This window comes from Polypterus senegalus, chromosome 9 (assembly GCF_016835505.1).
Source record: "Polypterus senegalus isolate Bchr_013 chromosome 9, ASM1683550v1, whole genome shotgun sequence".
In the NCBI taxonomy this organism is placed as follows: Eukaryota; Metazoa; Chordata; class Cladistia; order Polypteriformes; family Polypteridae; genus Polypterus; species Polypterus senegalus.
The window spans coordinates 125,354,035-125,376,814 of NC_053162.1; the positions used below are offsets into that span (position 1 = coordinate 125,354,035).

Consider the following 22,780-nt stretch of genomic DNA (forward strand, 5'->3'; position numbering starts at 1 on the left):
GTACGTTTTACAATGTGCATCATGCAGACCAATCTCACTGATGAATAACAATGTTAAGATACTCTCCAAAGTTCTAGCTAGAAGGATTGAGAAAGTGCTCCCTTTGGTAATATCACAAGACAAACCAGATTTATTAAAGGTAGGCACTTAGCTTTCAATCTTCAATGCCTATTTAGTGTAATATATTCACCCATAAAGTCTAACACGCCGGAGATCACATTGCAAACATTTGGGGTTGACCTGAACATTTGTGTATGGAGCAAACTACTGTATACCAGTCTAGAAGCTTCTATTTGTTTTAACAACATTATTTCAGACTACTTCAAACTAAAACACAGTACTAGACAAGGATGCCCCTTGTCACCACTTCTATTTGTAATCGCCATTGAGCTATTGTCTGTTCACTTTTGAAATGCATCAGAGATAAAGGGGATTTTCAGAGAAGGACTTGAACAGAAAATATCACTATATGCAGATGATATGGCACTGTATATATCAGATGACAAAATTATGTGCCTACAGCCATAACTGCATAGAAGAATTTTAAAAGATATCCAAAATTAAAACCTGCAGTATTTCTTTATAGTCCTTGCTTTGTACACCAGTAAATGCAAGGTTTCATCAATACACTAACAACTCAATTGTCCTTCATTCACTCAGAATATGGAACCAATGTAGGAAGAACTTCACGTCAGATAATTTTTTATCTACATGATAACCACCTTTTCCACCCTCTGAAATTTGCACAGTTTTTAATGTTTGGAAAACATACAGGATTTAATCATTTAATGTCTTTATATCCTATGGACATTTACACTCCCAATTTTACTTCCCATCAACACAATTTTTCTACTATATCCAAATTAGAAACTTTGCTAAATGAAATCTGCCCAATCTATTTCTGTTCCAGAACAAATATTGATCAGTCTGGAAGATTCAGACAGCATTTCTTTAATATGCTATATAAAACCATTTTAAAGTCACTTCCTTTTAAAGATCCCAGAGTACAGGGGGAAAAGGGTCTCTCACTCAATATTTTAGAAAGGGAGTGGAACGCAGCCATGCACAGAATTCACTCTAGCTCCATATGTGCAAACCATTCAATTTTTCAACATAAAATCTTTTACCAAGCACATCTGTCTCATTTAAAATTGTCCAAAAGGTTTCCAGGGCAAGATCCAACCTGCAAACATTGCAATTTGAACTTCAGCCACACTAGGCCACATGTTTTGAGTGTGCACCAATTTAACATCATTCTGAACAAAAAATTTTAAATGCCTATTACACAGCCTTGGTGTCACAATCACTTCTAATCCATTAATGGCTGTGTTTTGTGTACTACCAGATGGGCTTAAAGTGGAGAAGAACAAACACACTGTAATTGCCTTTACTTCACTATTAGCATGTAGAATTATCTTGCTCAACTGGAAGAATCCTAGCCTACCTGTTTTAATTCAGTGGGTCACTGATGTTATATACAATTTGAAATTGTAAAAAAATCAAATTCTCACTTAGAGGAACTGTTCAAAACTTTAAAAAAACCTGGCAGGATCTAATCAATAACATTTTAGAATAAATATTTATACTGAGGAGAAGGATCTCTTTCTCTCTTTACTACTCTCAAAGTATTACTCTGGATGTTGGCCTTTATGTCTTTTTCGGGGGGAGGTGGGGTTTGAATTGAATTTAGTTTTGTTAAGTTTGACTTGATTGTATGGAACATTACATGCTTTTAATAAATTCAATAAAAGATATAAAATAAATAAAAAATTTAGTAATCCCTCAATACTATGTTTGTATTTTGCAATAACATTGTAGAGGTCATTCAGCTCATTGTTCAAGCTGGCTTACTTAAAAATGTAAACAACCAAAAATAATAGCAGAGAACTCCCAGGAAAGATGAAACAGATAACACTTAAACAATTCCAGAACAAATTTTAGTAACAACTCTAACAATCGTGCACCATGCATTGTTCACCATAAAACATATGTATCTTCCCTGTGAAAGACAGTAAAGCCTTTTGAATGTATTCCAGTGCCTAGTGTATCAGCAGTAAGCCACATCACTAAGAGAGATAAAAAAATATAAGCAGTTTCTTATTTCTCTCATCATAGTCAGTCTTTCCTAAATGTCATCTAGTTTATTATCCAGCCATTGCACACTAGCAAGAAAAATACTGGGCAAAGGAGTTCAGTTGCCTTGGTGTTATCCTCTTACTTTATCACCTGTCTTTTCTCTCCTTTTCCTAGGTCTCTTTGATCGGTTACTCTTGAGTCATGCCAGTTCTGTTGCCTAACTAATTGCAGTAACTCCATATTTAATAGGTTAAATGTCAAATTCTGAATACTTGATCCAGTTATTTAAAAGGCTTTGCCAATCTTAATTAATAATCACGATAACTGACCACACAATACATTAAAATAACAAAATTATATTTAAAAAATACATATTCACAAGGAGAAGCGCACAACACATCACCACTTTCCAGTGCCATTTGTTAGTTCTTAAATGGTTGCAAATACAGTATAAATAATTGTTTAGTGAAATGTTTTTTCTTGTTGTATAAATTACATTAATTTTCTTTGTATAACCTGTTAGATATTAGTTCAAAATTGTGTGTGTATATCATAATGTTCTATAAGATGTTCAGTTGTTCAGATTTCCATCTCGAAAATACCTAAACAAACACTAAACACATTATTCTGTTCAAGTGGCATTGACTCAGTGGGAGATTAATTGTTTAATTATAATAGAGTAATTTGTATGTTAGAAATATTAAATTGCTGGTATTGCTGTGTTTCATTAGCAGGTAAGATACTTGTATCATACTGTTTCATCAACAGAGTGAATAACTCTGTGAAGTACAGAACTCTATTTCTGTATCCATTTTTCCCAGATCCCACAATATCAAATTTGCTTCAAAGGCACAGTTAATGTTTGGCAAGTATGTAATTTGTCCGCTTCATTGTGATGTAATGGGGATGATTATTACAACCTACAGTATAACTTTTTGCATAAAATGGAGCAGTGACTGACACAAGAGGAGAAGTTCACATATCTGGGGTCTTGTTTGCAAAAAATACGAGTGGTCAAAAGGCTGACCAATAAATCAATACAACAGAAGTTTAGGAGATGCTTCAAAAGAACATGCTGGTAAAGTGAGAGCCGAGTCCATAAATGTTACCAAGGAAGCGCTTCACTCACAATGTTCAGAAGCAGTCTCTGCGGTGCTGAGACTAGAAGTTCTCCTATAAGCTTACACTGTAAGGAGAGCACTTCAGAGACACCCATTTCAGGAGCGTGGCTGACTTCTGGCAGTTCACCTCATTGCAAATTTTTGAACTGAGACGCTTTGCAGTGCAAGTCCATAGCAATACACTACTTTACTTACTGTTGCAGTTACTTGTTTCCATTCCTGCAAAATATTTTGGATCATTTGTTGTAATGTATTGTATTTTTTCATTGGGTTTTCCAGTAGCATTTGAATGTTTAATGAATAATTTGTGATGTACCTCTGACAAGCACTGACGTGTCTTTCCATGTCAAATTAAATAATGGCTAATGCACTTCATACTCAAAAAATAATGGAAAATCACCAGGGGTAACCATGTTAGTCAGTAGACACCTTGTACATTGTACATATTTTTGATGTAAAATCAATACTTTGCAAGATAAAGCTAGTTTGCCTTTTGGGGTGTTGATTTTATCCAGCCTCGTTTTTTTTATCAAATTTCCCATGTCCACAGCTCAAGAACTAAACCACCAAGCAGGCTCACACACGCTTGTACATTTTGGACTTCATTTTCAGAGCACCGTAACAGCATGTGGGAATGTGCAGATCATTTTAAAAATATTTTTCTTTTATTCTACATTGTCCCTTCTTTCTCAAAACACAAACATTACTTTTCTTATGCAAATCTTTCATGATTAGTTTCCATCTTAAACATAGGCTGATTGTGCAATGTGTCAATAATGGTAACTATTGAGTATTCAATCATTAAGTTATCAAAAATGTCAATTTTTTTTCATATCAAATGACAATGTCCTTTCTCATGTTGCTGAACAGTGAATGCAATTCTCCATGGTTAAAAGAGTACTTGCTACTTGAGAGTACCACTGTTACATCCCTACAGAAGATGGCAAACTCAGAGTCAGCTGGGTGTCTGGTGAAGACAGTAAATTGACTGTCCGAATATTCACCACTGAAGCAGCAGCTGAGATCCTGCCCTCACAGAATAACACAGCTGATGGATCAGATGTGTCTCTTACGTTGGACCAGTGTCCTATGGGAAGCTATGTTGGGTGCATTTTTGATTAAAAATATTGGATTGGTCTAATTCGTGACAAGACTGAAGTGGAATCAGACATCCTATGTTTCATGTATCCAAACTGTATCACACAGTCATTCCATTGGCCACCTAAAGACAATATTTGTTGGGTGCCATTACAGTGTGTCATTGCACTGCTTAGTTTAGTGTATCTACAACAGTCAGTGGGAGACAGTTCCATCTTGATCTCAAAGACCAAGATGCCCTACACTCTGCACTTCGATTGAAACAGAAATGAATTGACTCACATTCCTGCTGCTGCAATACCAAGATATCAACATTTCATTCTAAGTAGTGTTGTATTTAATGATAAATCAAGCAGCTGTTGTTCATGTGTTGGACTTAATGTGCCTTTAGTGATTTATTTTTTGCCATTAATTCTGTACCCAAGTTAGTGATGAAGAACTTGATAATTATCATTACTGACAAGTTGTGAATTTAAACCAAGTTTAGAATGGAAAATAAATGTGAAAGGCTAACATAAGAAAAGTAAGACTTGTTTTTTAAAAAAGAAGGCACCATGTAGGATACAGGGAATATAATTTTTAAAATGTCTGGGCATTCCCACAGAGCATTAAGCTGGTCTGAAAATTAGACCCAAAATTATTTTTTCACATTTGAGAGGTCTGCTGGTCAAAACCTGATACAGTTTCTTGTTTGTTTATAACCTTTTGAAAAGCCCTGTTAATGTATTTAAACATGGAAAAAATTTCAGCAGGCTGTATCATTTAGAAGTGTGCATTCTGAAATCCTAAACATGGCAAAGCCAAAATATTTTTTTTCATTTTTTGATCAAACATTTAGATTTTTTACATGCTATACCTATAAAGGTGCAGTATGCAAAATTTGAGCCTGCTTTCAGATTTTAGATATGGTCTTGTGAAACTGATCTCCCCTCACAAAATTGGCTGTATATTGGAAAGTATTGATCTTACATCAAAATAATTTTACAGGGTGTCTTCCGGATAACATGGGTACACCTGTTTTTTCCTTTTTTTTTCAGAATTCTTTGAAACCAAAGTATGTGGGATTTCTGGAATATCAGTTGATTTGACATGAAATGATCATTACAGAATAATTCACCACAATTCTGATGGCTTAATGATATCACTTTCAATACTTTTCAATACGTTTTCATGCAATTATATGGTTGTCTGGACCTGAAGTCCATTTTAGATACAAGGAGGTAGATAAGAAACAATTCTGGATAAGGTTCCAGTACATTGCAGGACACATTGATGCACAGATCAATACCCACTAACAGCTGGCCAATTCAGAGAGGCCAGTTATTTTTAACATGTTTGTCAGAGGGCTGTAGGGAGCAACCAGAGTATTTGGAGCAAAACCCATATACAGTAGACACATGGCTAAATTAACAGCACACAATAGGTAGGGGTGAAATCCTGCAACAGTGGCATTATGAGGCAGCAGTAGTAACAACTATAATATTGTCCTGCTTTTAATAAACAAGAGTAAGTTTAGCACATCTATTGAATGCCTACTAAATTATTCTTATGGTTTACTTATAAATATCTACTAAATTATTTGTACAGTTTACCTATAAGCCTATTATTTGATTTCTACACATAAATAATGTGAGATATGCCTAATCTGCATTTACTCAAGAAACTAGAGCTTTCATTTTATTGTACTATGAGTTTATAAAAAATATAACTTATACAGTAATATACTTGCATGTTCCAACCACAACATTTCTATTCCTAAGTTTAATCATTGCCAAAATGATTGAACACCAGTTTCTTTAAAAACATTAGGGATTACAATAAATCACTAAATGAAATGTTATGTCACAATGAAACTATAAAATTTACATAAAAAAGATGATAAGTCATATAAGAGCTTGTTACAGAGTACAGAGTATATTTTGGTTTATCCATTTATTTTACATTTACTTTTCTTATTCCAGGCATCCCAATCTTTACCTATCTTATTTTAATATAAGCAGAAGAAGATCAAGAAAATTAACATTTTTATTTCACCATTTTAGAAAAACATTTGATCTTAATCTGGAAAGCAAACATAAAAAAATTACAGTTTCTCAACAATAAGGTTAACAAGTTGCATTACTACTGAACAAATTATTTAGGTGGCATTGAGTATACAGTACAAAATATCATTTTCATCCATTTCCATTTTTGCTATTTTTTTGTATATAGTGTAAATGCAGTTGGTAACAAAGCATCAGCATTATATGTTAAACATACCTCTGACTTAGCATTACAAATTGTTTAACATTCATTTTCTTTAAATAAATAAGAAGATGCTCAAATAAGTAAACTCTTGCTATCATGTCACAATATATGAATTTTCTGAGATGGCTGGTAATTTAATTTGTATTCTGTACTTCACAAAGCTTTCTTCTCACAGATCCAGTACCTGTCTTGCTTGCAATCTTCTGCATACCATTTAGTCTGGGATATAGAGGCACAGTTCTTGCCTGTGTGATTGGTATTATTAAATAAATTCCTACAGAACAAAATTGATTAATGTCAGCTAGAAAAAAATATAGCAACATTTATTTTTCCTTAAACTGTATATATAAACCTTTATTAAACCGATTTTAAATTTAAGTATATATTACTGATATGTAAAATGATTAATATAAAAGTAAATAATACAGTATATCTTAATATATTTGATCATATCTTTCAACTTTATGTAATGAAAATATTAAAAAATAATTATCATAGTGTTTCACTTAAGTTCATAACTAATATTAAGTTGTTGAAAGTACTGAAAAGTTATGGAAAGCTCACTCTAACAGTAAGTTGCTGAAAACATTGCATTTTACTACTACTACTGTTTCTACTAATAGATAGGCTGAGCTGGAATGTGTATTCTTTTGTATCCCGAAGATGACAGGTTATGTTCCAGCTCTTGCTACTTTGAAATGGATTAAGTGATGTCCATAAACGATGGATGGAACATCCACTTTCATTAAATTAAATCTAACTTCCAGTTATCCTTTATCTGGTCACACATAGAGTTTTACTTCACAGCTTATTTATTTTAATAAGATATCTGACCAGTTAATAAATATTAGGCACCAAGCAAATGTAGTCCCAGAATTGTGATCCAGATTTCTAGCATACTTTATTTTGTAAATGCCTGCACTGTACTCGATTCTTCATGTCGTCAGTTCGCACACTTCTCAATGGTCCGGGATTTTTCAGGTGATTTTATATTTAATAAACTTAATAAGTTATAGCGTATTAAAAAATGCATAATTAGATCTGGACCACCTTATATACAGTATAGCGGGTTGGAAAATAACTGACTGACTAAATAAACAAAAAACCTTTCAGGGAAATTGTAATTAATAGCAGTTTTCAATGGGATATGGACACATATTTCTTAAATGGTTGGAAAAGGGATCACGATAGACAAAAGGTTAAGATGCACTGCTTGTTGAATTTATTATCTTTAGGTTATCAGGATATATTTACTTCTTCAACTCGCAGGGTGTTGGTTGGGTACACAATGTTATGCTCCAATCTGCTAAAAATTTAAAAACAATGCAGTGCATGTTCACTAATGACCTGTGTCCTCTATAAAACGTATGGAAATTACTTTTTACTACCATGGAGCTAGTTTCTCTAAAACAAGATGTCAGGAAAGTACCTAAAATGTACAGTAAGTGCTCCACATTATTTTTGTGAAGTGCCCATATATTTCATATTTCAAAAAATAGTTTTTTGTATCTCAGTTAATTAAACAACAAACGTTTTAATAGCCAAACTGATTTAACTGTCTTAGCTATGGGAGATTGTGTATAATTCCCTAGGCTTATTTTTATCTGCAGCATGTATTTCATACTTGTTTTAACTACACCCCTTTCATTAAAATCCTGCCCTCAAACTGATAAGCAGTGAAATGTGAATCCATGACACATGCACGCAAGTAAAGGTGAATTTAAAAGGAACTCATCAGCAAAGCATGCACATGCATGATTAGTCTCATAGTTGTCTACTCCATCCTATGGATGGAAAATGTATTGCAATTCAAGCTTAGAGAAAAAAAAACACAGTCACTGGAAAATCACATCTGTAACCAACATCCACAACTTGTCCAGCTCCCAGTACTAAACATAATTTTGAAAAACTGCCCCAGTGCTATGGTAAAGACAAAGTAGATAAACAGTCATTCTAAAGAGTGAAGCATGTTGAGATAAGATAATGGTTTTAAATGGTTCAGGCTGCTTGCACATAAGAGTAAATGAAGCTGGCAGCTATGAAAAATGCAGAAAGACAGGGACAAAAAGATGGAACAACCATCAGCATTAAGTGTAAAGTTGTGACTGGCTAACTCCTTAAACACTGTCTGAAGCCAGGGGTTCTACATGTTATTGATGTGCCACATCTAATGACATCATCAAGTTGCCCAGTGGTACATGTTTTTATATCAGTGTGCTCATTGCATTCTGCTTCTTAATTCCCTGATTTTCCCTTTTTTTCTCTTTAAGGGGAGAAAAATTATTTTCTTTACCGATGACAGCATTCAGACTGCACAGACCTGCAAGGTGACATCTTAGTTCTTAAAAGAGACAGAGAAACAGGTCTTTCCACTTTTTTGCCTTACCTGGCAAAATTATTCCATTTCTTTGCTGGGAATCAACAGCTGTTCCATGCCCTGGGAGAGCCCTTGAAGCAATAAGCGCCTTTATTTCAACTGGTATTTCATCTATCTGATTGTTTTTATCTTCTTACAAGAAAAGGTGATAGATAAAGCAAAAGAGGATGCAAAATCAACAAGCTTCTGTTCAAAGACCGCCACTTTCCACAGGAAAGTAAACTGAGTCAGTGTCAGGTGTCCTTTCAATGTAATAGGAACCAAAGCATAGAGAGAAGTGTGTATAATGCAACAGGTACACATGTCGGAAATGTAGGAAGGACAGTACTTGCATGTGTATGAACTGTTAACATTTGAATTTGATGATTGCATATAGGCTTAACTGACCTCTCTGTACTATTCTTTCCTCTGCATGTCCTGGAGTACAAAAGAAACAGCAACATACAGCAACATGTGGGGACTGGAAAGATCGGGAAAAAAAAAAGCATGCGGTCACTGATTACAAGGCGTGCAAATTAATATGAATCATATGAATAATGTTGCATCCGTGCCACAATGTTTTCTGAAATGTACTATACAGGTTATAAAATGAATAATTCCAAATATCTATACTAATAAAAGGCAAAGCCCTCACTCACTCACTCACTCACTCACTCACTCATCACTAATTCTCCTACTTCCCGTGTAGGTAGAAGGCTGAAATTTGGCAGGCTCATTCCTTACAGCTTACTTACAAAAGTTGGGCAGGTTTCATTTCGAAATTCTACGCCTAATGGTCATAACTGGAAGGTATTTTTCTCCATTAACTGTAATGGAGTTGAGCTGGAATGACGTGGGGGGCGGAGTTTCATGTGACATCATCACGCCTCCCACGTAATCACGTAAACTGACTGTCAACGCAGTGCGTAGAAAACCAGGAAGACCTCCAAAAAGCGTTTAAGAAAACATGCATTATATAATTGAGAAGGCAGCGAAACAAGAAGAAGCGAGCGAGTGACATATACTACCATATTCATGAGTAGTGCTACCTCGGAAAGAAAGCAAGGTGTAAACCTAAACTTTAAATTAAGTTCATAGACAGGCTACCGCTGGCGTTTCACATGCCCACAGGTAATGCGGGATACAAGTTTAATGAGAGGACGCAGGATATAAACGAGAGTTTTGATTACTTTGTAACTAAGTTAAAATTGTAGGTGAAGGGGTGTGCTTATGCAAATTCCGAGAGACTGTGTTTGTGGGGATTGACAGTTAAGGCGGGTGGGGGAGTCACGTCATCATCACCTCCCCATTTACCTCATTTCGCTCTGAGCTGAGCTCCGCGGCTAACGCCGTCTTCCGAAACAACTTCGTCAGACTGCCACCAAATACTCACAGAAAAATCCACAAGTTAATACACACGCTGTGTCTAGAGTTTCTCCACACTGAATCCTCCAGGCACTACTTACAAAAGGTTACATTGACAATCGCACAGCTGAGAAGCTTCAATGCATGTGCTCCATAACGCATTAAAAAAAGAATGCATTTAATCACAGTTTCAATTCCAACCAAAGGGGAACTTCTGTCAATGCATGATTTGCACAGAGACACAGGAGGTCGTAGAAACAAGAAGGATTTTTATTCAAACACTGCAACACATGCGCTTAAAGCGTGCTCCATGACAAGTCAGAGATGACAGTTCCGCTAGGAGCAGAGAGAGAGATAAAAGCAAGCAAACAATCAATTTTCAACTGACAGGCGCTGCACAAGGCTTTTAAGTTAGCGGAGTATAGCGCAAGGTTTGCATTACGCGTTATAGCGCAAGTGAGAAAGTAATAGTGATGTGTCGTTCGCGAACGAGCCGGCTCTAAGTGCCGATGCTTTCAAGTGAGCGAGAGGAGCCGATGTCCGTCGAGCAGAGCGAAACTCGCCACTCCACATCGGACTAGGATCATACCATTATGTGAAAGAAGGAAGGGGGGCAGACGCTCCGAAGACAGCGAGTGTTGGTACAGGCCAGGTACACAGAGCAACACTGTCGCTCTGTGTACCTGTCGCTGCGACAGACGAGGAGCCAGATTTAAATGCAAGCGCATCGTGAAGAAAAAAGAAGAGTAAAGAAATGAGTGAAAGCCGAAAAAGAAGCAGCATCTGGCTGCATTTCAGTGATATTGGAGACTTTAAAGCTAAGTGCAGAATATGAAAATATCCGTTAGAGCAGGGTCAACAACAAACCTGCACAGACATACTGTATAAGATCCACCCACCCATCCGTGCAACTGGATTAGACTGTGCCCAACCAAAGGGGAACTTCTGTCAATGCATGATTTCATGGTACACCGATTACATTGATCAGTGCTTCCCAAAACCTCAGTATGTAAAGACGGCGTTGAAATATTTCGAAATATATAATGTAAGCTGGAATATATAAAGTCAAATCTTGAATATATAAAGTCAGCGTCGGAATATATTGTCACGCTTGGGTCACAGATTTGCACAGAGACACAGGAGGTCGTAGAAACAAGAAGGATTTTTATTCAAACACTGCAACAAATGCGCTTAAACGTGCTCCATGACAAGTCAGAGATGACAGTTCTGCTAGGAGCAGAGAGAGAGAGAGATAAAAGCAAAAAAAAAGCTTTTAAGTTAGCGGAGTATCGCGCGAGGTTTGCATTACGCGTTATAGCGCAAGTCAGAAAGTAAAGAGCAATGTGAGGGTAGTCTGTGTTTCAGGGGTTCTGGTTTGCCCAGGGGCGTCTGTATCTTCTTGGGGTGCGATCAGCCCTCCAGCTCACACCCTCCCCCTCAGCTTTATTCACATTCCTGTGAATCAAGCGACTCTCTGTACCAGGTTCATTTAGTCGTGATAATACGTCTGCGTTGACGTGTTCAGAACCTGGTCGATGTTTTACTGTGAAACGGTAAGGTTGTAAGCCCAGAAACCATCTCATGAGGCGAGAGTTTGTATCTTTCTGTCGGTATAACCATTGAAGTGGACCATGATCAGTTACCAAAGTGAAGTTTCGTCCCCACAAGTAATAGCGAAGCCCTCCACCTCACAATATAAAGTAAGCGCTGGAATATATAAACACAAAACTTCAATATATAAAGTCATCGTCGGAATATACAAAGTCAGTGCTGGAATATCCATCCATTTTCCAACCTGTTGAATCTGATCACAGGGTCACGGGGATCTGCTGGAGCCAATCCCAGCCAACACTGGGCACAAGGCAGGAACCAATCCTGGGTAGGGCACATGCATCATTTTCAAAACATTAACCGAACAGTGTTTTTTTAATTAATTTTTCTGAATACGTTTTTGTTAACTTACTTCAGTTCAGAGTCGTTTCAATCAATATATTTTGACTTTGACTTTATATAATCAGGAATGACTTTATAAATTCCGACGCTGACTTTATATATTCAGGTTTTCACTTTATATATTATATTCCAGCGATGACTTTATATATTCAACTTTTGACTTTATATATTCAGAAACAAGTTTGACTTTATATATACTGACACTGACTTTATATATTCAACTTTTGACTTTATATATTCGGCAATGACTTTACAGTATATATTCCAGTTTTCACTTTATATATTCTGACGCCGACTTTATATATTTAGAAAATCAATATATTTGCCTGTTTCGCACCCCATAGTATATGTGTGTGTGTATATATGTACACATGACAAAACAATTACGTTGTCAATCATGTTACGTTATTATTGAAATGTTTCCTTTTCTTTTTACTTCTCCACTGCCAAGCGCGGGTATTTTGCTATATATATATATATATATATATATATATATATATATATATATATATATATATATAGATATATATAGATATGACAACAACACTCATATCAATGACAAAACAATTACATTAACAATCATGTTACGTTATTTTTAAAATTTTCCTTTTCTTTTCATAGTTTCTTTTACACACTACTTCTCGCTCGGCCTTGGTATTCTACTAGTATACTAATAAAAGGCAAAGCCCTCACTGACTCACTCACTCACTCACTCACTGAATGACACATCGCTAATTCTCCAACTTCCCGTGTAGGTAAAAGGCTGAAATTTGGCAGGCTTATTCCTTACAGCTTACTTTTAAGTTAAGCAGGTTTCATTTCGAAATTCTACGCATAACGGCCGACAACGTCCGCCATGTTGAACTTTGTTATTTATGGCCCCATCTTCACAAAATTTGGTAGGCGGCTTCCCTGCGCTAACCGAAACCAATGTACATACTTATTTCGGTGGTATGACGCCACTGTCAGCCACCATATTGAACTTTCCAATGTCACTAATTCTCCAAATTCTCGTGTAGGTAGAAGGCTGAAATTTGTTACTTATTTTGGTGGTATGATACCACTGTTGGCCACACATTCAACTTTTCAACAGTCTTTGTTACTTATGGGCCCATCTTCAAGAAATTTGGTACGCGGGTTCCCAACGCTAACTGAATACTACTTACATTACATATATCGTCCATAGCCTGCAGCTCAGTCACCGTGTGAGGCGGCATTGGGTCCCCCATCCCAATGCCTCCCACGTTGTTGGCTGCCAGCCTATATAAGGCTGTCCGTCGCTCCAGTCTCTACATTCCCTTCCTTGCTTCGCCACGAGATTCACGTCTCCCTGCTGATAACTACAGTCTTTTTATTTAATCCACGGCTTCTCTGCTGTTTTATTGTTCATTTATTACGATTATAGTTATTGTGTAGGTATTTTAGACTTACTTTACATTGTTCAGGTACCCATTTCCTTTATCATTCCAACCGTACCCGCATTAACATGTCTATCGAGGTGATCACCATCAATCAAAGAACTGTCACTTACCGAGTGGTTTCCATGCCCGGAGATGGCACCTATCTTTTCCATTCTCTTTGTTACATATTGCACAGCCATATCAGGCTCACTCTTGATATCTGGAGAAACATTATGTCTTATGTATTGAATGACGGGGACAGGTTCAAGGTGTGGACTGATGACGGAACAGGAGATAATTATACTACACAGGAGCACTATAAGAGTGAAATGCTTAAGCCCTTCACCTATTGTTCTGCATGTGAGTTGATGGCTGCCGCTGAATTGTTCGTTGTAAGCTTTCAAGTGTACGAAATGGCCAAATATTTTACACCTTTGGACAACCGCCAATGCCTCTTAAACATCTTAGATTGACAGGTGACGATTTCAGTAGTGGACACTTTGATGTTTATGAATGTTTAAACTCTCAAAAGCTGCATGTGAAGTTATCAATGAAACTGGTTGTATACTTACAACGCTTGACAGATGCCGAATGTCACTTCAACACAAGTCCTACAAATACTGTCGTAATTGAAACAAACCATGAAACTCAAACCGATTATGACAGCAGCAATCCAAGCTGTGAGATTTGAAACAAGATTACTGTTCACATGGCCAACTGTACTTGCATGCTTAAGAGTAAGCTCAGTGCACAGCTTGGTCATATTACAACCGGAGGGCCGAACTCACAATGTGGTATACAAAGAGATCCTTAACAAATAATTATTGGTATATTTTCCCTCAGTTTAAAAAGGTTTAATTTTCTTCTTAATAAAACTTTTAAGGCAGTACTTCACCGCTGCGAAGCGCAGGTAATTTGCTACATATATATATAGATATAGATATAGATATAGAAATAATGTGTGTGTGTGTATGTATGTACAGTATGTATGTGTATATTTATTTAGAGAGAGATATACATATAGATATATATAGATATATATATACTGTAGATATTAAATATATATATATTGATATAGATATATATACTGTATATATAATGTGTGTGTGTATGTGTGAATGTGTTTATATATACAGTATATATATAAAGTATATATATATATGACAGCAACACTCATAACAGTGACAAAACAATTACATTGATGATCATGTTACGTTATTTTCAAGATGTTTCCTTTTCTTTTTCATTACTTCTTTAACACACTACTTATATATAAACTGCTCAAAAAAATTAAAGGAACACTTTGAAAACACATCAGATCTCAATGGGAAAAAGAAATCCTCCTGGATATCTATACTAATATAGACTGGGTAATGTGTTAGGAACGAAAGGATGCCACATCGTTGATGGAAATGAAAATGATCAACCTACAGAGCCCTGAATTCAAAGATGCCCCAAAAATCAGAGTGAAAAAATTATGTGGCAGGCTAATCCATTTTGCCAAAATTTAATTGCAGCAACTCAAAATTGTACGCAGCACTTTGTATGGCCCCTGTGTTCTTTTATACATGCCTGACAACATCGGTGCATGCTTCTAATGAGATGACAGATGGTGTTCTGGGGGATCTCCTCCCAGATCTGGACCAGAGCATCACTGAGCTCCTGGACAGTCTGAGGTGCAACCTGGTGGCATTGGATGGACCAAAACATAATGTCCCAGAGGTGTTTCATTGGATTTAGGTCAGGAAAGTGTGGTGGCCAGTCAATGGTATCAATTCCTTCATCCTCCAGGAACTGCCTGCATACTCTCACCACATGAGGCCAGGAATTGTCGTGCACCAGGAGCCACTGTACCAGCATAGGGTCTGACAATGGGTCCAAGGATTTCATCCTGATACCTAATGGCAGCCAAGATGCCTTTGTCAAGCCTGTAGCGGTCTGTGTGACCCTCCATGGATATACCTCCCCAGACAATCATTAACCCACCACCAAACTTCTCATGCATAATGTTCTCCATGGCTTCTCCAGACCCTTTCACTTCTGTCACGTGCTCAGGGTAAACCTGCTCTCATCTGTAAAAAGCACAGGGCACCAGTGGTGCATCTGCCAATTCTGGTATTCTATGGCGAATGCCAATCGAGCTGCATGGTGCTGGGCGGTGAGCTCAGGGCCCATTAGAGGACATGGGGCCCTTGGGTCACCCTCATGAAGTCTTTCTGGTTGTTTGGTCAGAGACATTCACACCAGTGGCCTGCTGGAGGTCATTTTGTAGGCCTCTGGCAGTGCTCATCCTGTTCCTCCTTGCCCAAAGGAGCAGATACTGGTCCTGCTGATGGGTTATGGACCTTCTATGGCCCTCTCCAGCTCTCCTAGAGTAACTGCTTGTCTCCTAGAATCTCCTCCATGCCCTTGAGACTGTGCAGGGAGACACAGCAAACCTTCTGGCAATGACACGTATTGATGTGCCATCCTGGAGAAGTTGGACTACCTGTGCAACCTCTGTAGGGTCCAGGTATCGCCTCATGCTACCAGTAGTGACACTGACTGTAGCCAAATGCAAAACTAGTGAAGAAACAGTCAGAAAAGATGAGGAGGGAAAAATGTCAGTGGCCTCCACCTGTTAAACCATTCTTGTTTTGGGGGTCATGTCATTGTTGCCCCTCTAGTGCATCTGTTGTTAATTTCATTAACACCACAGCAGCTGAAACTGATTAACAACCCCCTCTGCTACTTAACTGACCAGATTAATATCCTATAAGTTTCATTGACTTTATGCTATACTCTGATTAAAAAGTGTTCCTTTAATTCTTTTGAGCAGTATATATATGTGTATGTGTGTGTGTTTGTGTATATGTATATATGTAGATATGTATATATATGTTTATATATGTGTGTGTGTATGTATATATATATATGTATTTGTGTGTATACGTATATGTGTGTGTATGTATGTATGTGTGTATGTATATGTATGTGTATATAAAGTGGGATGCAAAAGTTTGGGCAACCTTGTTAATAGTCATTATTTTCCTATATAAATTGTTGGTTGTTACGATAAAAAATGTCAGTTAAATATATCATATAGGAGACACACACAGTGATATTTGAGAAGTGAAATGAAGTTTATTGGATTTACAGAAAGTGTGCAATAATTGTTCAAACAAAATCAGACAGGTGCATAAATTTGGGCATCACAAAAAAGAAATGAAATCAATATTTAGTAGATCTGCCTTTTGCAGAAATTACAGCCTCTAAACGCTTCCTGTAGGTTCCAATGAGAGTCTGGATTGTGGTTGAAGGTATTTTGGACCATTCCTCTTTACAAAACATCTCTAGTTCATTCAGGTTTGATGGCTTCCGAGCATAGACAACTCTCTTTAACTCATACCACAGATTTTCAATTATATTCAGGTCTGGGGACTGAGATGGCCATTCCAGAACGTTGTACTTGTTCCTCTGCATGAATGCCTTAGTGGATTTTGAGCAGTGTTTCGGATCGTTGTCTTGTTGAAAGATCCAGCCCCGGCGCAGCTTCAGCTTTGTCACTGATTCCTGGACATTGGTCTCCATAATCTGCTGATACTGAGTGGAATCCATGCGTCCCTCAACTTTGACAAGATTCCCATTCCCTGCACTGGTCACACAGCCCCACAGCATGATGGAACCACCACCATATTTTACTGTAGGTAGCAGGTGTTTTTCTTGGAATGCTGTGTTCTTTCTCCTCTATAACGCCCCTTGTTATGCCCAAATAACTCAATTTTAGTTTCATCAGTCCACAGCACCTTATTTCAAAATGAAGCTGGCTTGTCCAAATGTGCTTGAGCATACCTCAAGCGGCTCTGTTTGTGCTGTGGGCGGAGAAAAGGCTTCCTAAGCATCACTCTCGCATACAGCATCTCCTTGTGTAAAGTGCACTGAATGGTTGAACGATGCACAGTGACTCCATCTGCTGTAAGATGATGTTGTAGGTCTTTGGTGCCTTGGCCTTTTGGCTAGGTCTGTGGGTTAACTCTGACTGTTCTCACCATTCGTCGCTTCTGTCTATCCGAAATCTTTCTTGGTCTGCCACTTCGAGCCTTAACTTGAACTGAGCCTGTGGTCTTCCATTTCCTCAATATGTTCCTAACTGTGTAAACAGACAGCTTAAATCTCTGGGACAGCTTTCTGTATCTTTCCCCTAAACCATGACGGTGAACAATCTTTGTCTTCAGGTCATTTGAGAGTTGTTTTGTGACCCCCATGTTGCTATTCTTCAGAGAAAATTAAAGGAGGAGGGAAACTTACAATTGACCCCCTTAAATACTCTTTCTCATTATAGGATTCACCTGTGTATGTAGGTCAGGGGTCACTGAGCTTACCAAGCCAATTTGAGTTCCAATAATTAGTTCTAAAAGTTTTGGAATCAATAAAATGACAATGGTGCACAAATTTATGCACCTGCCTGATTTTGTCTGAACAATTATTGCACACTTTCTGTAAATCCAATAAACTTCATTTCACTTCTCAAATATCACTGTGTGTGTCTCCTATATGATATATTTAACTGACATTTTTTATCGTAACAAACAATGATTTATACATGAAAATAATGACTATTAACAAGGTTCCCCAGACTTTTGCAATCCCACTGTATGTAGATATGTATATATATGTGGATGTATGTGTATATATATATATATATATATATATATATATACTCAGCAAAAAAAAGAAACATCCCTTTTTCAGGACTGTGTATTTCAACAATAATGTTTTAAAAATCCAAATAACTTTACAGATCTTCATTGTAAAGGGTTTAAACAATGTTTTCCATGCATGTTCAATTAACCATAATCAATTAATTAACATGCACCTATGGAATGGTCGTTAAGACCATAACAGCTTACAGAAAGTAGGCATTTAAGATCACAGTTCTAAAAACGCAGGACACTAAAGAGACTTGTCTACCGACTGTGAAAAACACCGAAAGAAAGATGCCCAGGGTCCCTGCTCATCTGCGTGAACGTGCATTAGGCATGCTGCAGGGAGGCATGAGGACTGCTGATGTGGCTAGGGCAATAAATTGCCATGTCAGCACTGTGAGACGCCTAAGACAGCGCTACAGGGAGACAGGAAGGACAGCTGATCATCCTCGCAGTGGAAGACCAGGTGTAACAACACCTGCACAGGATTGGTACATCCGAATATCACACCTGCGTGACAGGTACAGGATGGCCACAACAACTGCCCGAGTCACACCAGGAACACACAATCCCTCCATCAGTGCTCAGACTGTCCGCAATAGGCTGAGAGAGGCTGGACTGAGGCTTGTAGGCCTGTTGTAAGGCAGGTCCTTACCAGACATCACCAGCAACAACGCCGCCTATGGGCACAAACCCACCTTCGCTGGACCAGACAGGAGTGGCAAAAAGTGCTCTTCACAGATGAGTCACGGTTTTATCTCACCAGGGGTGATGGACGGATTCGTGTTTTACGTCGAAGGAATTGAGCACGTCTGGGACCTGTTGGATCGCAGGGTGAGGGCTAGGGCCATTCCCCCCAGAAATGTCCAGGAACTTGTAGGTGCCTTGGTGGAAGAGTGGGGTAACATCTCACAGCAAGAACTGACAAATCTGGTCCAGTCCATGAGGAGGAGATGCACTGCAGTACTTCAAGCAACTGGTGGCCACACCAGATACTGACTGGTACTTTTGATTTTGAGCCTCCCTTCATTCAGGGACACATTGTGAAACATTTTTAGTTTATGTCTTATAGCGTTTGTGTGTTGGCTTTTATCCATCCACTAGCAGAATACCCGCGCTTCGCAGCAGAGAAGTAGTGTGTTAAAGAAGGTATGAAAAAGAAAAGGAAAAATTTGAAAAATAACGTAACATGATTGTCAATGTAATTGTTTTGTCACTGTTATGAGTGTCGCTGTGATATATATATTGCAAAATACCGCGCATGCGATGTCGTGTGTTAATGAAGTTATGAAAAAGAAAAGGAAACATTTTAAAAATAATGTAATATGATTGTCAAAGTAATTGTTTTGTGTATTTGGTGGCAGCGTCACGAAGTTGTTTTCGTCTAGCTGCATCAGTAAATGTACCACGCTGTCTGACACGCCTCATTTTTACTGTTTTCTCACAGCTTGGACTGCTGCTGTCATAATGAGTTTGAGTCTACATATATATATATATACATATATATATATACACATACATATCTTCATATCTATATACATATATACATATCTACATATACACATATATATATATATATACAGTATATACATACCTATCTACATCATATATACACACACACACAAATTATATATATGTGTGTGTGTGTGTATGTATGTATGTATGTGTGTGTGTGTGTGTATATATATATAATGTAGATAGGTGTGTGTGTGTGTATATATATATATATACACATACATACAAACATACACACAGGTATATATATGTGTATATATATGTATGTGTCTATATGTGTGTGTATAGCTTTGGTCACTGAGTGCAAGGGAAAATAAAATGTAGTCTATAAGTTATTAAACAGTAAAACATTAACGTTTTAAGAAGTAAATCTACATTGAGCACTACTGGAGTGGTTGCGGGTAAACTACATTTTAAAGACTGTGTAACAGAACAGGTAAGTAGTACTAACAGCAGCTAAAATGTATATGGATCATCTCTCGGTAGTTGATCCCTTTTGAAAGGCGCTACACGACGGCTGTGGTACAGAAATTACATTTTCTATGTGAACGTCCAAATTTCTGCCTCTGGTAATGTACCTTACCGGCATTTAAAGAAAATTAGTTTTGTGTCCTCTGCAGTGTTAAGAGAGAAAGGCTTTGGTTTGGGATAAAAGGAAAAAATGTGTAAAGAAAGGAAAGTTGCCTTTTTCTTTTATATAGTATAGAGAGATGTGTTCGCTGACGTTATGATCGCCTTTTGGGGACAGTCGCGGTGGGTTTTGTGTAGACTGGTGAGACGACCCTGCCATTAATCGGCTGTGATGGCACTGTCAATCCTCCACTCGTGTGCGTGTCTTCATAATCCGAGCTGACGACCTCATAATCGTATACGTGCAAAAGAAACTGCGAATCGCCTTAATATTAGTTTCCCGCGGTGTAGAAAAGGGGTCCTGTGTTTGCACTTGTCTGGGCTATAGCTCAGGGGGAGGATAAAAAAAATTAAAAGTGCTCACTTTGACTTAAGGCAGAAGCGCAGTCAGCGTCTCAAAGGCCAGCACAGCTATGCGCGCGTGCGGCTGCTCGACTTTTGCTAGGCAGGAGACCCCAGTTTTTGCAGACACATTCACGTGATCAAAAGTCTCAGCGCTCTTTGGAGGTCATTCATATATATACATATATATATATATATATCTCAAAATACCCGCGCCTCGCAGCGGAGAAGTAGTGTGTTAAAAAAGTAATGAAAAAGAAAAGGAAACATTTTAACATGATTGACAATGTCATGAGTGTTGCTGTCATATATATGCCTGCCTAAATAAGTCACCCTCGCTTCGCTCTTACTTTTTTACATTTTACATTTTACTCATTTAATCATGGCTAGTGGCGGAAAAATTATAAAATGGAAGGAGGATTACACTGAGTATGGCTTTACCAAAACAATTATTGATGGCGAATCGATTATTCATAAAGCTTGAATTGGTGATCTGTTTTTCTGTGTTAACCTCATATTTTTTCATACTTCTTCTCAAACCAAGGTGGTGCGAGGGTACAATGAATAGGGATGCGCTGATCAAAGTAATCGGTGTACCAGGAAATCATGCATTGACAAAAGATCCCCTTTGCTTGTAATGCAAAGTGTGATTAAATGCATTATTTTTTAACGCGTTATGGAGCACATGCATCGAAGCTTCTCAGTTGTGCTTGTGCTAAGAAAAGGAAAGATTTTAAAAATAACACGATTGTCAATGTAACCTTTTGTAAGTAGTGCCTGGAGGATTCAGTGTGGAGAAACTCTAGAGACAGCGTGTGTACTAACTTGTGGATTTTTCTGTGAGTATTTTGTGGCAGTGTGACGAAGTTGCTTTGAAAGACGGCGTTAGCCGTGGAGCTCTGCTCAGAGCGAAATGAGGTAAATGGGAGGGGAGATGATGTGACTCCCCCACCCGCCTTAACTGTCAATCCCCCACAAACACAGTCTCCCGGAATTTACATAAGCACACCCCTTCACCTACAATTTTAACTTAGTTACAAAGTGATCAAAACTCTCGTTTATATCCTGCGTCCTCTCATTAAACTTGTATCCCGCATTACCCGTGGGCATGAGAAACGCCAGCGGCAGCCTGTCTATGAACTTAGTTAAAAGTTTAGGTTTACACCTTGCCTTCTTTCCGAAGTAGCAACACTCATGAATATGGTAGTATATGTCACTCGCTCACTTCTTATTGTTTCGCTGCCTTCTCAATTATATAATGCATGTTTTCTTCTGCGCTTTTTGGAGGTCTTCCTGGTTTTCTACGCACTGCGTTGACAGTCAGTTCATGTGATTACGTGGGAGGCGTGATGATGTCACATGAAACTCCGCCCCCCCACGGCTTTCGAGCTCAACTCCATTACAGTAAATGGAGATAAATACCTTCCAGTTATGACCATTACGCGTAGAATTTCGAAATGAAACCTGCCAAACTTTTGTAAGTAAGCTGTAAGGAATGTGCCTGCCAAATTTCAGCCTTCTACCCACACGGGAACTAATAACGTCAGATCCCTGGGGAGCGGTAGTATGCATCATGATCGTGACTGGGAGAATAAAAGTTAAAAAAAAAAATGCTAACTTTTACAAGTTCTATAAATTTACACTGGCTGTTACAGACACAAATCAAATGTATGTTTTTATTTTATAATACTAACAATTAGAGTAGCTCACTACTCAAAACAGTAAATTTGTGGGGGTGCTGGTTTCAAACTCACATTCTCTGGATTATAAATCGGAATTTCTATCCGCTGCACCATGGAAGCTATCATGTTGTACCTGCACCTTTTGTGAATGTGTTTATTTGATATTTGGCCATCAGCCTTCACACATTATACAGTTCATGTCTACATTTTGTCATTTATTACTAAAACATGAAAAACATTTCTATTTTAACGATGAGTTTTCATAGATTGTTGTAGACACAAAACACACATCAAATTATTTCCCCTTACA

At 37.8% G+C, this 22,780-nt stretch overlaps 1 protein-coding gene across 1 annotated transcript in view; it reads right to left on the minus strand.

The window, feature by feature from the left end:
* Window positions 1-6,193: 6,193 nt before the first annotated feature.
* LOC120535729 (CD209 antigen-like protein C) overlaps window positions 6,194-22,780 on the minus strand; it is a 53,223-nt gene continuing 36,636 nt past the window's right edge. Inside the window, exon 6 of the mRNA XM_039763755.1 lies at window positions 6,194-6,816. Coding sequence (XP_039619689.1) covers window positions 6,696-6,816 — 121 coding nt within the window. The 3' untranslated portion in view covers window positions 6,194-6,695. The remainder of the gene's footprint in view (window positions 6,817-22,780) is intronic.